This window comes from Hyperoodon ampullatus (genome assembly GCF_949752795.1).
Source record: "Hyperoodon ampullatus genome assembly, chromosome: 13".
Classification (NCBI taxonomy): Eukaryota; Metazoa; Chordata; class Mammalia; order Artiodactyla; family Ziphiidae; genus Hyperoodon; species Hyperoodon ampullatus.
Window position 1 is genome coordinate 47,416,318 of NC_136926.1, and position 23,525 is coordinate 47,439,842.

The 23,525-nt window shown below is 36.9% G+C and overlaps 2 protein-coding genes across 2 annotated transcripts in view; both read left to right on the forward strand.

The window, feature by feature from the left end:
- The window catches only part of DSG1 (desmoglein 1), a gene marked incomplete at both ends in the record, with an annotated part of 37,415 nt that extends 32,024 nt beyond the window's left edge, over nt 1-5,391 (forward strand). The window contains 3 exons of the mRNA XM_079717950.1: nt 152-224; nt 2,064-2,272; nt 4,351-5,391. Of these exons, the coding sequence (XP_079574076.1) occupies nt 152-224; nt 2,064-2,272; nt 4,351-5,391 (1,323 nt within the window). The remainder of the gene's footprint in view (nt 1-151; nt 225-2,063; nt 2,273-4,350) is intronic.
- A 7,943-nt stretch (nt 5,392-13,334) lies between these two features.
- Nucleotides 13,335-19,678, forward strand: LOC307062459 (desmoglein-4-like; the record flags this gene model as incomplete). The annotated part of the gene is given in 3 exon segments (XM_079718172.1): nt 13,335-13,541; nt 18,915-19,049; nt 19,052-19,678. Coding segments are annotated over 3 exon segments (969 nt in total).
- Between the last annotated feature and the right edge of the window lie 3,847 nt (nt 19,679-23,525).

A 23,525-nucleotide genomic window follows, 5' to 3' on the forward strand; every position in this document is an offset into this window, starting at 1 on the left:
ATGACAGTAACCAGGGAAACCTTTCTAAATGAGGTTCAGATTACTTTTAGCATCCTTTTAGAAAATCTGAGGTAATTTGAGAACAAACCCAGTGTATAATTATTGAAAGAAAAGAATCATTACAAATGGGAAAATGTTTCCTGTCCTTTAGGATTTGACCAATATCTGTGCACCACAAATACCACCCAATAATGCAGATATTATTGAGTACGTTGACAACTCAGGTAAGAAAAATTTTTTTTAAGTTTTCATAGTTCAAATGACTAACGAGGAACTCTATTCTCTGTCTTTGCATACCTTACCATTTCTTAATTGTCTTATCTTTGCAATTGTTCCCTTCATTCTTTTTTAAATGAATAATTTGCAACTAAAATGTTAAAGAAAAACCTACAATACTTATTATTCTTTTAGGTTTTTTTTTTTTTAATCTTCTTCAATCATCAGAGAGTACACAAGAGATGATCTGATTAGGATTTCTATAAATAGGAGAGAAGTACTGAATTGTAACCAGAAGTCAATTTTGGCTGAGTTTTTTTGTCTAATACAGCAATTGTTATTTATTAAAAACCACTAATTTGAATTAAAGTACAGCCCTATTAAATAGATGTATGCTCATGTATTGAGGCTAGCATCTGCCTCCACAATTCACAAAATCAGTCTAAGAAAAAGAGGAATAAATTTTAAAAACTCATATCTTTGAAAATAATTGTACTGTCTTGCCTTATTTCAAGGTAAATAAATATTATTGATTCTCTTATTTTCCATTCAGTCTTTTTCAAGCTTGTGATCATGACTTTTCCACTTTGAACTCTTCAAAATGTAAAAGACATAGGAATGTTTATGACTTATAGAACTGGACCACATTCAGATGCTAGTCTGTAAACTTATTTCTCCCCCTGAGGTGTCCATTATTGTTAATGGCCCCAACACCCTCCACCTCAAAAGCAGAAACTCATTTTTGACTCTCTTATCTCCCTATTCATTGACGCTCAGACAGTTCTCAAGACTTGTCAAATCCTCAAATCCACCAGGGTTTATTTATGCATTTATTCTCTCATTAAGTCTACAAACCTTGAACAAAGCACAGTGAGAGGCACCAGAGTAAGAAGTATGAAACACTGTACCTAAACTCAAGATCTTCAAAATATGAAAGCCATAGGACATCTACCCCATTGTCAACACTTTCACTGTTCATGGCACTTCCATAGTCTGGGCCATCCTTTTATCTCACCTGCCTGGAATTTTGTAACAGGCTTCTACTCACCCCTCACAAGCAAGTGCAAATCCCAGAGTCTTCATGCAAACCTATCCCCTCACCATAGCCATGGCCTCTTCTCTGAATGCCCTGGAGGCCCTGTGCTTCTAATAATACATTGAGTATTCTTATACTGTTTTTTTTTAAGTTTTAGAATTTGGGTATTTTCCCCCAATTTGAAATCAAACTCTCTAAGGCATAGATAGGGTTTTATAACCGCTGTGGAGCCCCCGATCCCAGCACAACATATAGTAGTATCTCAAATAATTACTGAATTAACAAATTGATTAATAATATTATTTTGAACTCAATATCATATTTGCATCTCCTTTCTTTATGTATTACCTTCATTTTTATTTATTTATTTATTTATTTATTTATTTTTGGCTGCATTGGGTCTTTGTTCCTGTGCGTGGGCTTTAGTTGTGGCGAGCAGGGGCTACTCTTTGTTGCGGTTCCCGGGCTTCTCATTTTGGTGGCTTCTCTTGCTGTGGAGCACAGGCTCTAGGCATGTGGGCTTCAGTAGTTGTGGTACGCGGGCTCAGTAGTTGTGGCGCACTGGCTTAGTTGCTCCTTCCTGGACCAGGGATCGAATCTGTGTCCCCTGAATTGGCAGGCAGATTCCTAATCACTGTGCCACGAGGGAAGTCCCGTATTACCTTCATTTTATTTCTTTGCTCACTCACAACTGCATACTTAAATGGAGAAACTATACATTACAGTAAGTTACTAATTTTTAGTTTACAATACACTAGAGAAAAAACAGCTAACAGGAGAAAGTAAAATTTAATTTGATCAACACTTTTAGGGGTTTACACAAATGAGTATCGTGACAGGAAAATGCAAGATCTTGGAGGAGGAGAAAGAACGACAGCATTGGAACTAGTGGATGGAGTTAAAACATCAGGAACACCTAAGATATGTCAAGAATATTCTGGAACATTAAGAAGAAGTTCTATGAGGGAATGTAGAGAAGGAGGGCTGAATATGAACTTCATTGAAAGTTACTTCTGCCAGGTAAGCTCTCTATCCCCATGCCTTCCTTTCCATCCTGCACCCATATCTCTACCCCAGGCTCCTGCTATTTCCCAACAGGGCTTTGGTGGGCGTTTCCTAACTAGGTTCCCAGCCTCTGGTCTTTATGCCTGACAATCTATATTCCTGCTGAATAGTATTTCTCAAACTCTGACTTGAGCACTTTCCTCCCCCACTTTAAAACAACCAGTGGCTCCCAGCTCTGTTTTGTCTGTGGTGTGAAGTCGAAACTCCTTCACAGAGCAAGTAACCAATTGACCTCTTCCCTCACACCCTCACACCTCCAATTACTCCCTACCAGCCACCCTGCTTGCCAAGCCCCTTTGCCTTATTCACACTGGTCTACTGCCCTCCATGTTTTTGCTTATGCTGTGCTCGCCCTGGAATGCTTATACCTGATCTTCTCTCTCACAAACTCACACTCATCTTTCTATCCAGCTCAAACACCCCTGCCTTTCTGAAGTTTTTACTGTGAATCCTCTCATCCAAAGTAGCGTTGATGTTTCTTTATGTGTATCTCTGTAGTACTTTGTTTGTACATTTTATAGAACATACCATTGCTAAAATCTGTTGGTTACATGTCCACCACCGTTTTCAGTGCCTCGTCTGCATGGGCTCTACATTATGTTGCCAGTACCTGGCTCAGTTCCAAGCACAGAGTAAACACGCAATAAGGGTGGGTCCAAGAACCATAGTACATTTCCAGGACATTCTAAGAACCAGAAAGAATTAATTTTGCCATCTTCAGGTAGAGACAGAATTGCCCGTGGTTATACCCCATATGATACTTAAACCTTCAGATATTTCCTATTTCTGATACTGTCTCTGATACATTTATGTCCTTCTACACACACCTAAAATACAGTCATTAACTCTCCTAATCAGACGGTGGCTGATATTTTGAACTGAAATACTAGTAAAAGCCTTCCAAATAGCAGCAAATAATAAGGGGCCAGTTGCTGAAATCCATAGGTATACTTCCTACCCATGTCCCTACAAATGAATATCATTTTCATGAAAAGTTCCATTTCTGCCTCACAACTTTTGCACTTGTATCTCCTTCTGCCCAGAACACTCTCTCTGCTTTACTGTCCCCGTGACTTCAGTCTCTGAACAACTATCACTTTATGAGATGCTGTCCCTGACCACTCTGTCTGAAAGAGCAACCCTATCCCTCTCTATTCCTTTACTCTGCACCTCCTAACAAATATGTTTATGTGTTGTCTGGCTCATCCTACTGAAATGTAAGCCCTGTGAGAGAGGGACTTTATCTGGTTTTGTTCATTACTTTATTGCCAACTTCCTAAGAGAGTGTCTGCCAAACAGTAAGGACTCAAAAACTATTTTTGAATTGAAATGGCACAATGAGTTGGTTTGCTAATAAAGGTGTTTCTGCTTAACCTGAAAGTTTGCAATCCAATATTACAAACAAAAGAGATGAAATAAAAGTACACATGTCTGTGAGCTTTCACTTTGAATTGGAGGAGATTCTATTTTTAAGAACTGTCTTTGGTCACCTTCAATTCTGAATCCAAAAGTGGCATAGACCCAGAGTCAAATTTTCCTGTTATTTTGCTTAAAAAGCCACTCTGAAATAAATCTTCATGGAACCACCATATTCACTTCATCTGAAGGAAGAAAAGCACAATTCTGAATGAACCCAAATCAACTATGAACCACCTAATTTAAACAAATCCAAAAAATACACAATTTTGGTATACTTTAAGTTCAATGTTTTTAAGTATACCTCCTTCTAACTTGGCTGCAAAATCATTCATGTGATTCTTTTTGTGCTTTTGTGTCCCAAGTGCACTAAGATGAAGAAGTCCATCTAAATAAATATCAAAATGTATTATCCAAATTACAGTTAAAATAATTCTTAACCAAATTCTTTCAAGTAATTATATAATAATTTCTAAAGAGTCTCTAGAAGATGTTAGAATTTTGTTTTATATATATATATTTTTTGGTAAAGCTCTGGAAAAAAATAATGATAAAGACCTCTATTACTGTTAATAATGTATTCATCATTTCATTTTCTCTTTCTTCTACAAATTCAGAAAGCACATTCTTATGCAGATGAAGACGAAGCACGCCCATCCAATGACTGTTTGCTCATATATGATATTGAAGGTGTAGGTTCCCCTGCAGGCTCTGTGGGTTGTTGTAGCTTCATTGGAGAAGACTTGGATGACAGCTTTTTGGATACACTGGGGCCTAAATTTAAGAAGTTGGCAGATATCAGCCTGGAAAAAGGAGTTGAACCATATCCAGACCCTGATCCCTCTTGGCCACCTGACAGCACTGAACCGATCTGCCCTCTGCAGGGAACAGAGCCCATTGGTAGTGGACACCCACACACCTCCCCACATTTTGGCACGACCACCATCATTTCTGAGAGTAACTACCCCTCGGGACCTGGGGTACAGCATCCTATTCCTGATCCTCTGGGCTATGGTAATGTCACTTTAACTGAGTCTTACACCACCATGGGCACTCTGAAGCCCTCTGTCCACATTCACGATAACCGACATGCATCAAACGTGGTGGTGACAGAGAGGGTGGTCGGCCCAATCTCTGGTGCCAATCTGCATGGGATGTTAGAGATGCCTGACTTGAGAGATGGGTCAAATGTTATAGTGACAGAAAGGGTAATAACACCCGGTTCAAACATGCCCTCCACTTTGACCATCCCTGATCCTAGAGAGTCTTCAAATGTAGTAGTGACAGAAAGAGTAATACGGCCAACTTCCGGCCTAGTGGGCAGTCTGAGTGTGCACCCCGATTTATCAAACACCCACAATGTGATTGTGACAGAGAAGGTAGTTTCAGGCTCTGGCATAGCTGGCATTAGTGGCCCAGCTGGGCTAGGTGGAGGCAGTGGCATAGGCAGCAGTGGCCTGGTGGGCAGTGGTGGTGGCATTGGGCTGAGCAGCCTGGGAGGGGGCGGGGGCCTGAGTAGCAGCATCAGGGGCACATCCACCATTGGTCACTTGAGGGGCTCCTCTGAGCATCACTTTAGCAATACCCTAGGATCTGCCTCCCCTATCACAGCCCGAAGTCCAGTCACAAAGTACGGTACAGGACAATACACCAAGTAGCCAGGACCCCAGCACGCTTTTTCTCAGTAATTGTGATTTAGGTTTAATTCCCACCACCCAAAAGCTAACAATGTGATTTATGATGCACAACCAGGTGCTAAGAAAATTGTGGAACAAGGTGAGACACCTCAGTGAGAAAAATAGATGGAAATAGTGCTGTTGGGCAAGAGCTCTCCTGAGCATTTTTAAACTTTTTTCTTATAGTCATACTAACAGAATCATGACCGTGAACTAAAACTTGAGACAGGGTCTTCTTTGTGCCTGGATGGCCTGTAGGGTCTTCTTGGCTTTTGTGTAGCCTGTAGTGTATCTCCAGTGCGTGGAATAAATAAAACTTGGTCATGTAAAAGCACTGGCCTTAAGATGGCAATTGGCATCGTTCTCCTTGCTCTGTTTTGAATTGCCATGTAGCTCAGGCAATATTTAAATAAAACTAAACGTGCAATATGTGCTCAAGTATGTGGGAAGAATTTGAAATATGCCCCAAATACCTTGGCAATTTCACAGATAATATAAATAAAAATACAATCACATATTTAGACCAGCGTTAACCATTAAAGAAAAAAAATGGCTACTCAGCCAAGTCCACAAGCCACCAAGCACTCCCACCTTAATAACTGCACTGGATGAAACAAACTTCAAATTAGGAAATGTTTCCTGGGAGGGAAATTCCGTAAGAGAGTGGCCACATAGTGAGATTGATTGGGAGTGAACTGGCATCGTCTGAGTCTAGATCTCAAGATGGGGCTTTAGCCATAATTCCTATGGAGTCAAGGACTTCTCTGATTCTAGTTTGTGTCTAGTGGTAGATGCAGTATTGACGTATATTGCATACTGGTGAAGTTGCAAGATATCACAGGCATTTTTCCCTTTACCACTGTGACTATGACTTAATAAAGGAAAACCTGCCAAGTATACTTCTCAGGCTGAAGCAAGTAACACCTGACATGGTAAATTACCTTCCAAAGAAGTAGACGGGAATTGCATTGTATTTTCAGATTGTGTTTTTAGTAAGTGTTATTCATTTATATACAGCTCTTTATTACACATCTCCTAAGATAAAATAATTGACTTAGACTGAGCTGTGAAAAAAAGCCTGCAGTATAGTTACACTTTGGGGAAATTTTTTAAGGGGATCTAAAAAAAAGTTTTTAGCACATGTAAAATATTTAATGGGGGAAGTTAGAATTGTTCAGTAAATAATACCGTACTATTAGTCTTAATTGAGTTTAATACTTTTTAAAATAACCCTCTACTGCTATTTTGAAGAGATCAGCTAGGAACTTTTAACAGAGTTTATAACATTGTGTTAATGGGAATGAAATTGTACTAGACAATCCAATTTCCTTACTCTATCCCACCTCCTAACCGAATTTTCTCACTAGCCTAAATTTTATATTCCTGATTTGATTTGTCAATAAGCTCTTAGATTATATATGCTCCAATTTATAGATAGTTTCTAAATTATATAGTATACTTTTCTAACTTCAAAATTTAATAATGTCCTATTTATGATGAGTCATTTCTGTGAATTTGCTACATAGTGTTACCTGGTTAAAATCTCTAAATAGAATCAAAGCATTCTTAGAGTTAAATTTACTATTATATGGTAGAGGAATTTTTTTCTCTTTTCTAAATTCAATGTTAATATTTGCTCACTAATGTGAAACTGGATATGGCAAAAATATTTTAAGGATTAGTCCCCCCAGTTACTCAAATTTCCCAGAGTGTTACAAGATCAAAGAATAGTTATTGGACTTCCAACACTTGTCAAAGGGGGATGGCGAGTGAATTATTTTACCCAGAGCTATTTCACTCTATGTTATAGCAGATGATATCAATATTTTCAAAGCCACAATACACATCTTATTTTAACTCTGTAGACTATGTAAAATTTTGATAGTCTGTAACATGCCAAAATGTAGAGGTATAAATAGAATCATTCACAGGGAGTCTTTTTTTTTAATTTCTTTCTCCCATTTGGAGGTTGCATTAATAACGGGTAATCTTTCCAGAAATAAAGTCAAAAGCTACTTATTGAAATATACTTGAGTATGCCTGGGTCCAGGAGTTTGAAGAAATAAAAATAATAATAATTATTATTATTATTATTTTTTTGGCAGTACGCGGCCCTCTCACTGTTGTGGCCTCTCCCGTTGCGGAGCACAGGCTCCGGACGCACAGGCTCAGTGGCCAGGGCTCATGGGCCCAGCCGCTCCGCGGCATGTGGGATCCTCCCGGACCGGGGCACGAACCCGTGTCCCCTGCATCGGCAGGCGGACTCTCAACCACTGCACCACCAGGGAAGCCCCAAAATAATTATTAATTAATTGTTAGTATTTGTCACTTTGATATGACATATCACCAGAAGTGTTTTCTTAAGACTCCTGATATCTTCCAGAAATGTTTTTAGAGTGTCTGACAAATGCCAGAGCAACCATCCTTAATAACTATTGTTATTAAGATCCATTAGTTACATAAAACCATGGGAGATACAAGGGAAAAAATGGCAGTATTAGTCATCAATCTTTCTAGGAAGATACTTTCAAATCAGCCTCTTTTTTTCATGTTTACCCATTGATGTTCTAACTCTTTATCCCTAAATTTTAAAATTACCTTTTTAAGGCAGCAACCAGTCTAACAGTCATTTAAAGGCATGTAATTTTTTTTAATGAACAGCCTTTAGGAAGAATTTAATCCTTCTCTTTAGATGCTTTACTCTAACTCACATACTTTATGTCATTCCATAGACGTAAAGATATCAAAATTATTTTATAAGTGAATAGTTATAATTCAAACCCATAATGCAAGCTGAGTCTCAGATCAACTTGCTCCTAACAAAAGAGAAGGAAAAAAGAGTGATTTAATTGTTATGTGTATATAGTTTGAAAACAAAGTGTTTAATATTTATAAAACATCTCACTTTCCAAAGAGGTAGTCCTTAGAGGCAAAAATTAGTGTATTATAAATACTTTATTATTTAATATCAACCAAAATACCATCTTGAGCTAATTTTGACATTGAATTCCAAATACATCTGCTACATATTATTAGCCTCTCTGTATGTTGCCTGATGTAAATGTATTTGCTCTGAAAAATTTACAGAAAACTATCTATTTCAGGTTATTTCTAGGGCTTCATCTGGACATCTGTTCTACATTTGTATATAAAGGTTTTTTAGCCTCATAATGTTCATTCAGTATATAATGTTCTGATGGAATTTTAATTACATAGCTTCAAAAATTACATATTCACTCCGACTGGATGTTTCTAGTTGTAGACACAATTCATTTCTGAATTTATACCAACATTTGAATGTCAGCCAGTGTATAACACATATGACAGTCTTTGACTTTAGCAGGAGTTTAAAGGTGCTATAATCTTGGCTAAAATGGCCCTGGCTTTTTCAGAAAGACATTTGAAGCCCAAAACAAACTTTTGAAAGTATTGCCACATTTCCCCATGCCTATTTAATCAATTCCAACATTTGAGGGGACTTCTGGTGTTTGTAAGACCTATTTCACATTGCACTAGAATACACCAGTCCATATAGATCATTAGTATCCATGAAACAGAATCTGTCTTCCAGTTCCAGATAATTCAATTCATGTTAGGACAAAAGCATAAATGGATCAACCTGTTCTCCATCAAATAATTTTAAAACAATGAATCATCTATTGTTTAGGTTTCTATATTCCTCCATCTAGTTATATTTGAATTACTAAACACTGTCATCAAGCTGTACTTAGTCTAATCTATTTTTCTTTTGCTATTTTATGAGTATTTTTAGACTTTAATCTTCATCCTGGGTGATGTTTACAACAAGGTGCTTTCCTTCAAGTTTCAGTATAAAAACTCTTGGATTATTTGGGTGCTAGTTCCTTTCTTGGTCATCTGTTGGCTATTTTAAGTTGGTCTGTAATTTCTAAAGAGTTATGTTTACAGCAATAAAATGCTTAATATGCCTTCATTATCTTTTCTGAATTGCAAGGTGGGGATGGGTCTTAGAATATAAGGAATAATTAGAGATTATCAAATCTAGTTATTATTTTCAGTCCATAGAAATCATTATTTTATTTTCACACTGTTAAGGTTTTTCATTTTCTGTTTCCTAAATCTTTTTTTCTCATGTTTACTGGGGAGGCTGCTCTCCAGAGTGCTGCTTGGTAATGTCACAACAAAGCCTTAAGCAGCCTCATGCAATAAGTAAATGATCAATGACGTGCATTTTAAGCTTTTATTTGATACTTTTAGCATCTTTATGCTTTCATATTTTTCTCTTTCATATTCTAATTTTTTTGTTTACACCAGCACTTTATTTCTTTTAAATGGCTTTTCTTCTTATTTGCTTTTAAAATCAAACACTTTCCTCTTTATTGGGGTGCATCTCCTTTTTGCTCACCAATGCCACCTTCAGAACATTATCATCTTCCTTGTGCACAAAACCTTCCCCTTTTCAGACACATGCCATCTGCTTATATCCCCCTCCCACTCTTCTCCTTGTGCCATTTCCTGACCTCTTAATAATGTCCACACTTTTACTAAAGACTCTTGTATTCTGGCTCACAGTCTTCTGTGGCCTCTCCAACTCCATGGACGAGGCACTCAGCATCCCATATTCTCAGCTCTTACGCCTCCATTCCCCCAGCCACCTCAGTCACTTGCTTCTTTGTCATAACCCAGCATGGAAGGACCTTGGATGCCTCAGTTTCACTTCCTCCTATCCTTCCAGCTCACTTGCTTATGAATTCCGATTGTTGCAATTCCTCCACTTCATCAAAGCTTCCATTCTTTGGACTCCCACCGCTTTCTCAGTATCTGTCAGCTTCACTTCCCTCCTTGTCTAATCAAACTTCATGAGTCCAACTGTCACCTCTTGGAACATACCTTCTACCTCCTTGCCCTGCGCCCCCTTTCATATTCCAAATCTTTTACCCCCGCATTTCTGTCTGCACACAAACAGCTAAACAAATGATTCAAGTGAGCTGACTTTTTTTTTAAATGCTCGATTTCAGATCTCAGTTTAAAGTCAAATGCTTCCCTAATCCTAGCTGATTCTGTGAGAGACTTCTCATCTCATTATACCAGATTACTATTCCATACTGTCTCTGTCCTCAACCCTCCCACACCTCCTCTTCCCTCCTTATTCTCAGTTGATGACCTAATCCTATTGTTCACCGAGAAAATAAAAGTCATCAATCTTGAATCCACTCAGCTTCTTCTGCCAAACCTGCACAGCCACCCGTTACACCCGTATTATCCCCCACCGTATTGCAATGGAGTTAGTGTCCTACTCATATAAAAAGACAATTCCCCATTTAAGCTCAAGGACTTTGCTCCTTCCTTAACACTCTCTTTCCTATTCTAGCTCTCTCTCTCTCTCCATCTCCCTCTCCCTCTCCCTCTGCCTCTGCCTATCTCTCTGTATCTCCCTCTCTCGCTCTCTCCCCTACCCTAGAACATTTCCATCAGCACCCTTCCCTGTGGCTACTGTCTCATTTTTTCTTTGTTTATTTCACCAAATTTCCTAAGACTCATGTACACTTGCTTTCCTTTCTTTACCATGTCCCATGAGACTACAATATCCACCCATCAGCCCATTAGATGGCCCATGTCAAATTTGTCTCAGACCTATACAACACCAAATACAAGGCCTACTTTTCTGTTCTGGCCTTTCTTATTTGTTGTAAAGAACCTGAAAACAGTAACTGCTCTCTCTTCCTTGAACCATTCTTCTTTCGTGGCTTTTATAACACCATCCTCTAGGGATATTGATTATATTTCATTGACCACTCTCTCTCTTATTATTTTTTGTTTATTCCCCAACTACCCAATCTTTAAATGGTAATGTTCCCCTAAAGTTTGTCCCAAGACCTCTCCTGCTAACACTCTACCTTATCTCTATGATAACTCATCTAAATCCCCTTTTAACTGTTTGGGATTAAAGCTTATAATTTATCCTCTAATATCCCTCATCCCAGTAAATATGACTACATTGACCCAGTGCTCAACCCAGAATCTAAGTAGTCCTTTGACTTTTATCCTTTCTCTCACCCCTCACATTTAACCCATTAGTAAGCCCTGTTGATTTTATAACCAGAATATATCTCAAGCCATCAAATAGTTTCCATCCCCATCTGCCACCCTACCACAACTGCCTCTTAAGTAGTCTCTCTACTTCCATACTGGACTCAGTTAAACAATTTTCTACAGATGAGCCTATGTGGCCTTCTAAAATATAAGTTAGATTAAGTCAATCCCCTATTTTAAGAATTTCAATGGATTTTCATTGCATGTCTTAGAACAGCCTACAGAGACCTGCTTGATCTGTCATAAAGGAAGGTGGTGGAAAGACGATAGTGGCTTGGACTATAATAGTTATAATAGAGAATGTGAGAGGAAACAGATTGAGGAAATACTTTGGCCTTTGCAACTGGTACTCACTCTGCATGGAACACTTCCCTCCTCATTTTCATATGTTTGCATCCTTTCATCATTTAGGTAGTAATTTAAGTATCATTTCCTCATAAATTCTTTCTTTGTCCAATTGTTCATTCATTGATTCATTCATTGATTCATTCCACAGATGGTTATTAAATGCCTAATAGTTTTGCCAAGCAGTGATGATATGGTAGTGAACAAAGCTCCTCATGGAGTTTACGTTCAAGATGTGGCGGGGTTTCTGACAATGAACAAATAAGTGTATAGTATGTTAGATGGCAATAAATGGTCAAGAGAAAAAGCAGGGCAACAGGCTAGGGAGTGCAGGGTGGGAGGGATACTCTTTTATATAAGGTAATTGAGGCAGAGTTAGTTATAAGGCAATATTTGAGCAGACACCTGAAGAACATTCAGGAACAAGCCATGTGGCTATCTGGGTACAGGACACTTCAGGCAGAGGGGACTACAAAACTGCAAAAATTCTGAGGTAGGCATATGCTTCGGGTATTCAAGGAAGAAGAAGGAGACCTGCATGTGGCAGTGAAAGAAGGAAAGCAATAAGAAATGAAGTCTGAGAAGTAACAAGGGATGAGATGGAGTTCTAAATTGAAAGTCATTGTAAGAATTCTGACATTCTCAGTGAAATGGAGAGCCACTGGAAAGCTTGGGCAGAGGAGTGCTCTGATCAGAATTGTATTTTTAAAAGATGACCAGTTGCTAGCTCTCTTATGAGAGAGTCCTATTACGTGGTTTGACCATACAGTTTGGTAGCAAAACAAGTGACAAAAATAAACCAAAAGTCCTAGATAGTTTAATAGCAACATGCAAAAAGAAATTGGAAAAAGGGCACTGAGCAATAGATTAAATTAAAATCTTACTATAGGGACTTCCCTGGCGGTCCAGTGGTTAAGACTTTGCCTTCCGATGCAGGGGGCGTGGGTTCGATCCCTGGTCAGGGGAACTAAGATCCCACATGCCACACGCTGTGGCCAAAAAATAAAACATAAAAGATCTCATTCTTTTTATAATCTATAAAAATCTCACTTGAAAGAACTCAAGCATAATAAATACAAATGGAGAATATTAAATTGACTAAAAAGTTTGAAGCAGATGCCAGTTTCTGGGCATGTACTTGTGTTCAAATAAGACAAACTCCAGCTGACTCTGGGACACTTACTTTTCCTAATTTTGCAAACAAAGCTTAATTATGCCAAACTTGGGATATCCCGGTCTGCTCTGTGCCTGTGTGGTCCCAGCCATCCTCCTTATATAAAACCTAGGGAGGAAAGCCCCTGCCTCAAGAACTTTCCCGCAATTGCTCAAAATATCAGGCTCCAATTCTTATCAAAGTTCATATCTGGTTGGACCCAGAATGTAACTGGTCACATTTTTCAAAGGAAAATACTTTGCTGCATTCAAATTGATAGATATCTCTTTCAAAATAACTGCCAGTTTCTGGTTGATAAATTACTGACCCAGGCTTCTCAGTTGGTTTTGATCGCATGTTCAGTTGGATTCACACAGAAATAAGCTCTGAGACAGGATGTGAGCGCAATCTGGGGGGAAAGGATGGAGGTGAAGAAACCACTGGTAGTAAATGGGGAGATGAAAGAGGGAAGGGGAAACAGCCATTAAAAGCCAGTGACCACCATGGACAACTGAAGCTCAGCCCTCCTAGGAAGGGAAAGCCCTTCCTAGGAGCTCGTATGGTACTTGCACCATAGAGCTAAATTGTCCCGGAAATGAAGGTGATTCTGTATTCAGACAACGGCTACCATCAGTTAGTAATTAAGGACCGCCCCTGGGCACAGAATTCCCTGTGCTTGCTGCACAGGTGGGTAAAGTGGCTATGGCGCCAACGAAATGAAGAAACACAGGAACTGGCAGTTAGAAATCGGGCATGTGGACACTGAAGTGATAAGGGCAAAATATGGAGACGGTACCGAAAGGATTTGTTACAACCCCTGGTATGCTCTACAGAGCATTCTCTGATGAAATATGTGATATGGAACCTCAGAATTTTCTGATTTGACAGGCCTTTCTTGAACATTCCACTGTAAATAAGATAGTTTGGATAACAAAACCCAATGGTATAAAATAAGAACATCTTCGGGTTCCCCTTGTCACTAATTTGTACCTTTATGATATTATATCATTTATGTTAATTAGATGCTTCTCCCTGTAAAGAGTTTAGACATATAATCATTCTCCTATAACACATGACTTAGCTTTACTGTTACACATTTAGGAGTGACCTTGATATATAATTGGGTTTGATGTCTATGTACTGCCAAAAAACAAGGGCTATGAGTCAAAGTCATCATTTTTTGTATACATAGCCCAAACACTTTAATAGCTTATTTCTAACAACAACAATACAGTTCACTCTGTTTCTAAGACATATTATTGCAAAAATTGAAAAAGGTACCTCAAAAATTCTATTGTCATGATTTGAATATGGAAGCAATTAAATAAAAATTTTTGAATTAATGTATGTTGCAGAGAGGTCAACATAGTGACAAGAAGAAACGGAAAAATTATTTGCTGGATACATGAATAAATGCAATCCATTCATGCCTCAGTTCTTCTAAAATCCATTCTTGCCTTGGCGTTCTATGTGAGAACTGAGCCCCTAGATTACATCATAGTGCTTCTCAAATTCCCACCATTCCCAATAGAACTTCTCTTTCGAAGTTATTCTTTGGCATAATGATGCCTCTTTAAAATGAGGGACAATATAATTTAATTTTCTTAGATTGTAAAATGTATCTTTACCAAATGTCTTAAAAAAGACTAGATATATAAAAATTTAGACCTTACTAGTATGTAGTTAGAATTAAATGGTTAAGTAAAGAAAAATAGTTTATTTCCAAATATAACTAAATATTTTTCAAATATTTGAAAAATGAGTCCAAAAATATTGGAATGAGAATGTAGCTTTCTTCAAATGACAACAATCATGGTAGCAATAGAAAAGTGCTTCCAGGACCCTATGAGATAAACAAATCATAACAACTATCACCTGATAGATGAAATCAAATATACATAAGTTCAGACCTTTTCACGTGCTGTTCTTTGAGAGAGTAATTAAAGATATTCCTACTCACAGGGGAAGAATATTTTACTAGACAGCCCTGCAGCTTAGATGAAGGGCATATCAAAATACCTATCCGAGCTTCCCTGGTGGCGCAATGGTTGAGAGTCCGCCTGCCGATACAGGGGACACGGGTTCATGTCCCCGGTCCGCGAAGATCCCACATGCCGCGGAGTGGCTGGGCCCGTGAGCCATGGCCGCTGAGCCTGCGCGTCCGGAGCCTGTGCTCCGCAACGGGAGAGGCCACAACAGTGAGAGACCCACGTACCGCAAAAAAAAAAAAAAAAAAAAAATCTTTGCTCTCTATTTATGATCAATAAACAATTTGGGGGTTGGTACCTTGCTGGCTAGGGCAAGTAGAGGGCATCTGGAGAGAAAATATTAACTTTACAGTTATCCCACCATGGAAAAATCCCCCCCACTGCAAACTCATAAATTAATACTTACTTTATAAATCATCTATAAACATGATTATTGAACATCAGTAACCAGGAAAACGTATCTGTTTTCAATATAAAGACAAAAATAAATGTGAGCCTAGAAAACTCAGATGTAAACCATGCAATGGGGAACTCAGGGCAAGTTAAGTAATTAATAGGTCCCATTTGGGTGACTAACTGGCTGGACTTCTGTTTGCAACACTCATCACTAACAACCCAAAAGCTTTCCTTCTAAAACATTCTTATTTGCAAAGTAAGGATAATAAGCCATATTTTTTAAGATATATAATATATTTTTTAAATTATTAAAATGAAAATGAGGATTAAATATCAATTAAATAGAATAAAATTTTAAACACAGATGCAAAATTGTCAGAAATTAATTTGTTATAAACTAGAGTAGCAAACAATAAGAAAATCATATTGAATGACTAACAGTAAAAGCTGAATACTAGTATATAGAAAAAATAACTTATATCTACACCTAATGCCAGAGGTTTAATAAATGGCAAGTCTGTTAAAGATATATACACTCTATAAATTATGAAAGAAGACTACTCAAAGAGAATGCAATGTGTGCTAGTTTTTTCTATTAAAATGTATCTAATTTAATGTCTCAAAATCGTCCAGGGAAGAAAATAGATAAGGAATTTGCTATTTACAGAGATAAATTAACTCACTCATGGAAACAAACCCAGTTAGTGAAATTCCTGGAATTTGAACCATATCTAAATCTTTATCCATTTCAATATGCCACACTGGCATAGCACATTGATCTTAACTGTAAATAGATAATTCTACATGCTTGACAAACAAGATGCTCTAATTAGAGATGACACCTTAAATAAATAAAATAAAAAGATATTTTAACTTCTATGCAATAAAAACTAACAAATGTGATAAAAATGAAGACAATGAAGATTTCCAATTAATGATAGTTGAGTCAAGATATTTTTACTCTACTCAACTTTATGAAATAAAATAACAATAAATAAAATAATAGTTGAACATAACAATCAACCTTCAAAAAGCAAACACACACACACACGCAATGTCTGCTAAGTACACTGAAATGTGGACCAAAACTAGGAAGTTCTAGAGGTAGTTAATATTCCTCCAGATCTCCTGTGGAGGGCAGATTTCTCTAAAAGTAAATGACACAGTCTTTCAAGATTCAGTGATGTAGGCAAGTTATAGAATTGTGAGAGAACACCCTTATAGGAAACCTGTTCCATATCACTGGTCAGTAGGTGAGTCAAAGCTGAAAGACAGACTCCTTAAAGATGTCATCTTTACTTCCTGACCCCATAGACATGAGAAAGGAAGAAAGAGAATACTATAGCACATTCAAGGTAACCCAGGGACCAATCCAACTAAATTTCATGAGTAAAAACCAGCAGAAACAACAGAATGCAGAAAAGCACCTTAAAACACTTCATATACTGAAATCATCAGGCATGTACTATCAAATAAAAATCCAATAAAATTCATATACCTAGTATACTATACTAGATCAAAACAAAAGGGAATGCACAAATTTAAAATATCAAGAATCCTTTAAAATAGGACTTAACTATAGATTCCACAGATATTAGGAAAATAATAAGAGACTATTATAAACAACACATTGCAAATCAATTAGAAGATTTAAATAAAATGGAGAAATTCATAGTAAAATGTACAATTTACTCAAACTGTCTTAAGAACCAAACACTCAAGGAGGAAATAATTTCAATCTAATACAACTCTTCTAGATAAGAGAATAAAACATCACAATCCTCAACTCATTTAAGAAGGCTAGCATAACTTTGACCAAAAAATTCAACAAGATTAGCTAAGACAGGAAAACTATATGCCAATTTCACTCATGAACATAGGTGGAAAATTCCTAAACAGAATATTCACAAACTGAATCTAGTACTATATCAAAATGATGATGACCAAATCTGGGTTTATAACTGAAAACACAAGGCTGGGTTAACATTAGAAAATTCAATCCATGTAATACACCACAGAAACAAATTAAGTGAGAAAAATTATATAATCTTCCCAATATATAGGACATGTTTATTAAAACATATGCTCGTAGTAAATTATGAGTAGAGAAGACTTTCTTAACTTTATACAGACTATCTATAAAATCCCCAAAATAAATATCATACTTAATGGTACAATATTAAATGCTTTCTCTATGAAATAGAGAAATAAAATAGTGATGTTCACTATCAAAGTTTTGTTTAATATTTTGCTGATGGTACAAAAGTAGGGGGGAAAGGTTATGGGGATTGGAAAAAAAGAAACAAAACTATCATTATTGTCAGATTAAATGACTGTGTAGTTAAAAATCCAAAAGACTCTTCGGATATATCATTCTGCCAGCGTTCAGTAGGTGTTCTGTAGGAGTTGTTCCACATGTAGATGTATTTCTGATGTGTTTGTGGGGAAGAAGGTAATCTCCACGTCTTACTTTTCCTTCATCTTTAAGCTCCTCTAGCATGTTTTTTACATTAAAAAAAAGGCACCGGATTTCAGCGGTGGTAAGGCGCAGCCTCTCCCTCTGCAAGGTGAAGCCTCTGCACAACGTACCAGTGCTTCCTTCCTGTCACTTTTTTGTACAACCACCACCCAGCCCAGCAGCTAGCTTGTGCCCCTGGCAAGAGGGGACTGTCCCCTTACTGAGGTGTCATGTAAAATATTAAACAGCAAAGTTTTAAGGTGATTCTAAACTCATGAATAATTGATTTCAAGGCCTCAAACCGTTCATTTCTAATGGTAGGATTTAGACTCTGGTACAGACCAGAGGGAAAGCAGCATGATGCAGTGGAGAAAGGACAGGTGGATTTAAAGTCATATTCAACAACTATTTAAGTCTTGGGCATGCCATTCACCTTCTTTGGGCCTTTTTTTAATTTTATTTTATTTATAAAAGAAAGAAGAGGTCAGATTATATCAGGTGATTTGAGATGGTGTTGGGCAGGCCCTGTGGGATTTCATGGAACCCACCAAGGTCCATAGCAGTTGAGGTGAGTGGGGAAGGGAGCTGTCAGGTCTCTGCTCCCACCCCACCCCTTCAAAGAGAGAATTTCCAATTTCATCACTTCTACATGTTGGGGTTGTATCTAGGATCTCACTTAAAAGGTCTGTCATTAACAATAATTTGAAAATTCCAATAGACAACACCTTAGTGCCTTCCTCCTGGTAACCTAAGTCCAGCTCTCTTCACCCAAGCTACATAAAATAAGTCTCTGAAGCTTAGAGCTATGTACACCTCTGTACCTGCTTCCATTCTAAGTTGATTAAATATCTTTCCTTAAATAAATAATGTTTTGCACATATCCCACCTCAGAGACAAAAGACTATAAATCAAATGCACAGTGATCTCCTTTAAAAATTCCAATTATTTAGAAATACAGCAATGAATCAGTGTTTTTCTCAGTTCATACCATAAGATCATCTTAGATCAGATGTCTCTAAGGCATTGTTGTTGTTCTTTGACTATTTTAAGAGAAGAGAAACTTATAATTTTCTATTTTTTCTTCTAATTTTAGAAAGCATATGCTTACACAGACAAAGATAAAGGCCGACCAGCAAATGATTGTTTGCTCATTTATGACCATGAGGGAGTAAGGTCTCCTGTGGGCACCATTGGTTGTTGCAGTTGGATCGTGGATGGTTTCAATGAAAAAGCTACATGGAAACTTTAGATTCAAAATCTAGGACTCTTGCTGAAATCTGCTTAGACACAGAAATTGAACCATTTCCTTCACAGCAGGCCTGTATTCCCATCAGTACTGACCTCCCTTTACTAGGACCAAATTACTTTGTTAATGAATCTTCAGGAATGACTCTCTTAGAGGCAGAATTCCAGGCAGAAATGGCCATACCTGAACCCACGATGCATGGGGATATTGTAGTGACTGAGACTTACAGAACTGCTGATCCATGTGTGCAACCCACTCCGATTGTTTTTGATCCTCAGCTTGCGCCCAACATCGTTGTAATGGAAACAGTAATGGCACCTATCTACGATGTCCAAAGGGGTATCTCTGTAGCCGCTGAGTTAGCCAACACACACAGTGTAATCTATGCTGAGAGAGTGCTGTCTAGTCCTGGTAGGCCTGGCATGAGCAGTAGCAGCATGACGGATAGTTGTAGGGGACCTGTGATGAGTGGCGGTATTTTGGTAGGATCAGAAATTCAAGTGATGCAAATGGTGAGTCCAGACATTCACATAAGCCAAACCATTGGTTCCCCATCCCCAATGACATCTCGACACACAGTAACACAGTATAGTAACATGTATTACTCCTAACAGTAAGTGCTTTATGGCCAGTATTCTCTGTGGAGAACTTGCACTTTGTAATAGCCACCATATCCATCAAAGATGTATAATGTACTATATATATTTAACATTTTAACAGTCAACAAACATTCGAAAGTTCTAAATTCAGTGAGACTCTTTGATTATATCTTTTGGGGGGTAAATATGGCTAAGCACTTTAGAAAAACCTTTTAAATTTTTTTCTGATTTTAAATAATGTACCAAAATACTTGAAGAAAATGTGTTACATCCTTTGATACAGTCTAATAAATAGCACGTAACTCATAAGGTGAATCTTAGAGGTCTTCAGGCCTGTAAAACTGGTCATATAAACCAAGATGCCCTTGTTCTCAAAGGTTGAAAAAGAAGTCTTGTGTGTATTCACCAGCCATATTAATCTTTAAAGACATATTTCTATTAAAAACTTTTGACTGAAAAAGTGAATGAAATGTACATTTTTGAAGTGAAACTGAAAAAGAAGATGGAACATCTATCAATAGAAATCTGAAGTCATTTGTCTCCTCAAATGGTTTCTCAAGATATGCAATTATTAGGGCATGCTTAATATCATACAGGGAAAAAGCTGCCTAGGTGAATATGTCACTGAAAATGGTTCATCAAAAGGAATTATATACCTATGTATAGACATGCATATATACATATCAATATGGATGAATTCTTATTGCACTGTATTGATTTATATCATCAACTGTAAATTAATTTAGAATAGCAAAAATAAAATTATGACAACACTACAATAGAAACAGTTCTTAAGGGAAGTGTTAGAGATTTTATCCCTTAGAGAAAAATTTTTCCCTGCTCTTATTAATTATGTCAGAAAACCGTATGAAATGTGGTTTAATCAGTTTCATTGACCTGAGTCATAGACCTTTCCTTTAGCAACCAGATATTCTCTAAAAGCACCACTGTAATTATGCATATGTTCAACAGTATTTACTTAGAAGCTACTCTGTGTTGAGTGCTGGTCTTGGCTCTGTGAATATATGGATGAAGACAACTGAATGTGAATGAATACAATGGAAACCCATGTACAAATTGTTTATTTTTAGTAGGCATAAAGCTGGCTTGAGAAAAAGAAATTCTAGCAAGATAGTATTATTTAATTCTATAAAATACGTCAACTATATAGTAGTAAGTATAACGTGACTAGTAAGATAATGAAAATGAAATAAATTTATTTTCAGGGCTTATTCCTTTTGGAAGGAAATAACTATAGTGCTTCTTGCTTAATTTTGTTTTTTTATAAGTAAAAGTATTGAAGAATTTAGGGCATTGTACAATCTCTTGCGCAGTTCTCTCATTTTATAGAAAGGGAATCTATAACTAGAGAGGTTAAATTACCACAACCAGCTAGTTGTGATACAAAACCTTGAACCCATTGCTCAGATACTCTGGCCTGTGTGCTTTTCAGCATTATAACTTCATCAGACATAGAGAGGATCCAATTTGGCCTTTTGCATGGTCTTTGCTATTTCCTAATTGGAATAAAAAGTACCTGTCAAGAAAAGAGAGTAGGTTTTGTGAAGTTTAAGTGCAGAATGGCTAAAACATCCTAATACTAGAAGGTTATTTACATGTTTTCTAATCTTTTCCAAGTTATGTGTATTGTCAGTTATTACAGCCATTCCTTACTTTAGTTATTCACAACCAAGACTTTGTTACCTTTCATTATCCTATAATTGGACGAAATCCATAAGACAGTCAAGGAGCATTGGTACCATGGTCATTTTAACACTCAACAAGAAGCCATGGTGTATCTTGTATGCATTCAGTCCTGTGGCATATCCTGAGGTGGATATTTCTTGAAGTTCACATTCTATTAGGCCAATGAGCCTAAGGGTTATGAAACAGTTAGTGAACAATTAAATGTAAGGTGCTAGTGGGGTTAAAACTGAAAATACTATGAGATTTAAGAAATGAAGAATAAAATAATAAGTGTTTAACGGATAGATTAAAATTTTGAAAAGAGGTGAAACCACTTGTGAGAAGAGTAAGAAAATTTTTCTGTGCTCTATCCCTCTATCAATATACAAAGATTTAATGGTGCTATGAAAAGAGAAACCGTACTGTCTGTGGAAACAAGACCAGAACCATTTCATTGTTTCTCTCAATATTTTCAGTGGAGAGGAGCTTCTCCATCATATAAGATGGTCAGTATCAATCATATATGACTCAAGCCTCTGAAACTGGCATATGCTAAAAACATCATTTCAAGCAAAATAGAAAGCATAAGACAAAATTTCCCCTTCACTACTTAAGAGTTAGGGTACTGATTTATCTAGGAGATAAAGATGATACAGCATTTATGTTAAGTTTGAAAATGAAACCAGAAGTCTAGGAAATGAGATTTAATAAACAAATAGTATATAGTTTGAGTCATATCTCCTGCCCCATGGAATTACTTGAGGAGATGGCATTATTAACTGAATAAATGCGTTGTCTTAGAAAAGTCTTATCGGGTGAAGGGAAAGGAAGACATTAAGACAGAGAATTTATAAACTTATTTCAGAAAAACATTATTTCTAAAAATTCCTTCTTTTAAATTAGATATTTCTGATTGCAGTGTATTACTGAATATAATAATGTTTTATATATGTCTTCAATAAAAAATATGTGATAAGAAAATATGTTTTATTTTCTCTTTGGTATATGTAGTATTCCATAAACAAATACACATTTGGAAAATCTTTTCCCATTTTGTTACTAGGTGATTAACATCTTTATCATTATGTGTATAAAACAAGGACATGAATTCACTTATAAATTGAAATTTCAGAATAATTTACTTACTAATGGTAGAATTTCTCAATATCATCATTATTTTATTAACAAATGCTCACTATAAACTAATAAATCTACTGAATAAACTCCTGAAACTGTTCTAGACATTGTATAATAATAAAATACCATCTCTTACTGGATTTAAATTTAGCAAAATTATTACTATTATTTCTGTATCAGAGGTACCAATTTCTGTTGAAATAAGAAAAGAATAATTAATTTCAATTATTTTTTAAAGACTCCTTGAAGATAGTGACATCTGAGGTGGGCCAAGTAGAATTTTACCTGCCAGTGGTTCCAAAAGTACAAAAGCCGGAAACACAGGATATATTCAGAGTATACTAATAGTCAAAATAAATATAACTTAAAATGTCTGACACAAAATGGGAATTATAAAATCCTCACATAGTCTGCCATTTCACATAATGCTTACTGTACTAATTACTCAAAAATATATCCTACTGAATTCTCAAAACAACACTATGTGGTATAACTTACACCTATGTCATAGATGAAGAAACTACAGCTAAGGAAATTGTTAGTTTTATGTGTGCTTAAGTAAACAGCAGAGTTAAAATTCAAACCTGGAACAGCTTAACTCCAAAGATCTTATTCTAACTCATCAAATTCTTCTGACTTAATCCTAGAAGAATACATGGGAGGCAGAGGATCTTGAATCCCATTAGGGTTTTGGATTTAACTTCGTAGAAAATGAGGGACCCAGTGAAATTTTTTGTGCTGGTGAAGGGCCGAGTCCTATTTTATGAGATGACACTGGGGCAGTCCTCAGGAGTCCTCATGATAGGTGGTGTGGTGTTGATAATTACAATACAGAGACACCCCGGTGGCCAGATCACTAAGGCAGAGAGCCTAGTATGGTGTCAGGATCTTCTGAAAAGCCAACATTCCGAGTTGAGCTTGCTGGCCCCAAAGCCTGGGAGATGCTCTGATCACCCCTTAGGTGAGCAGGTCCATGCTGTTTTATCTCAAACGACTCCTGTCAATCATTTTCTATGTTAATCAAAGGATTTGTACA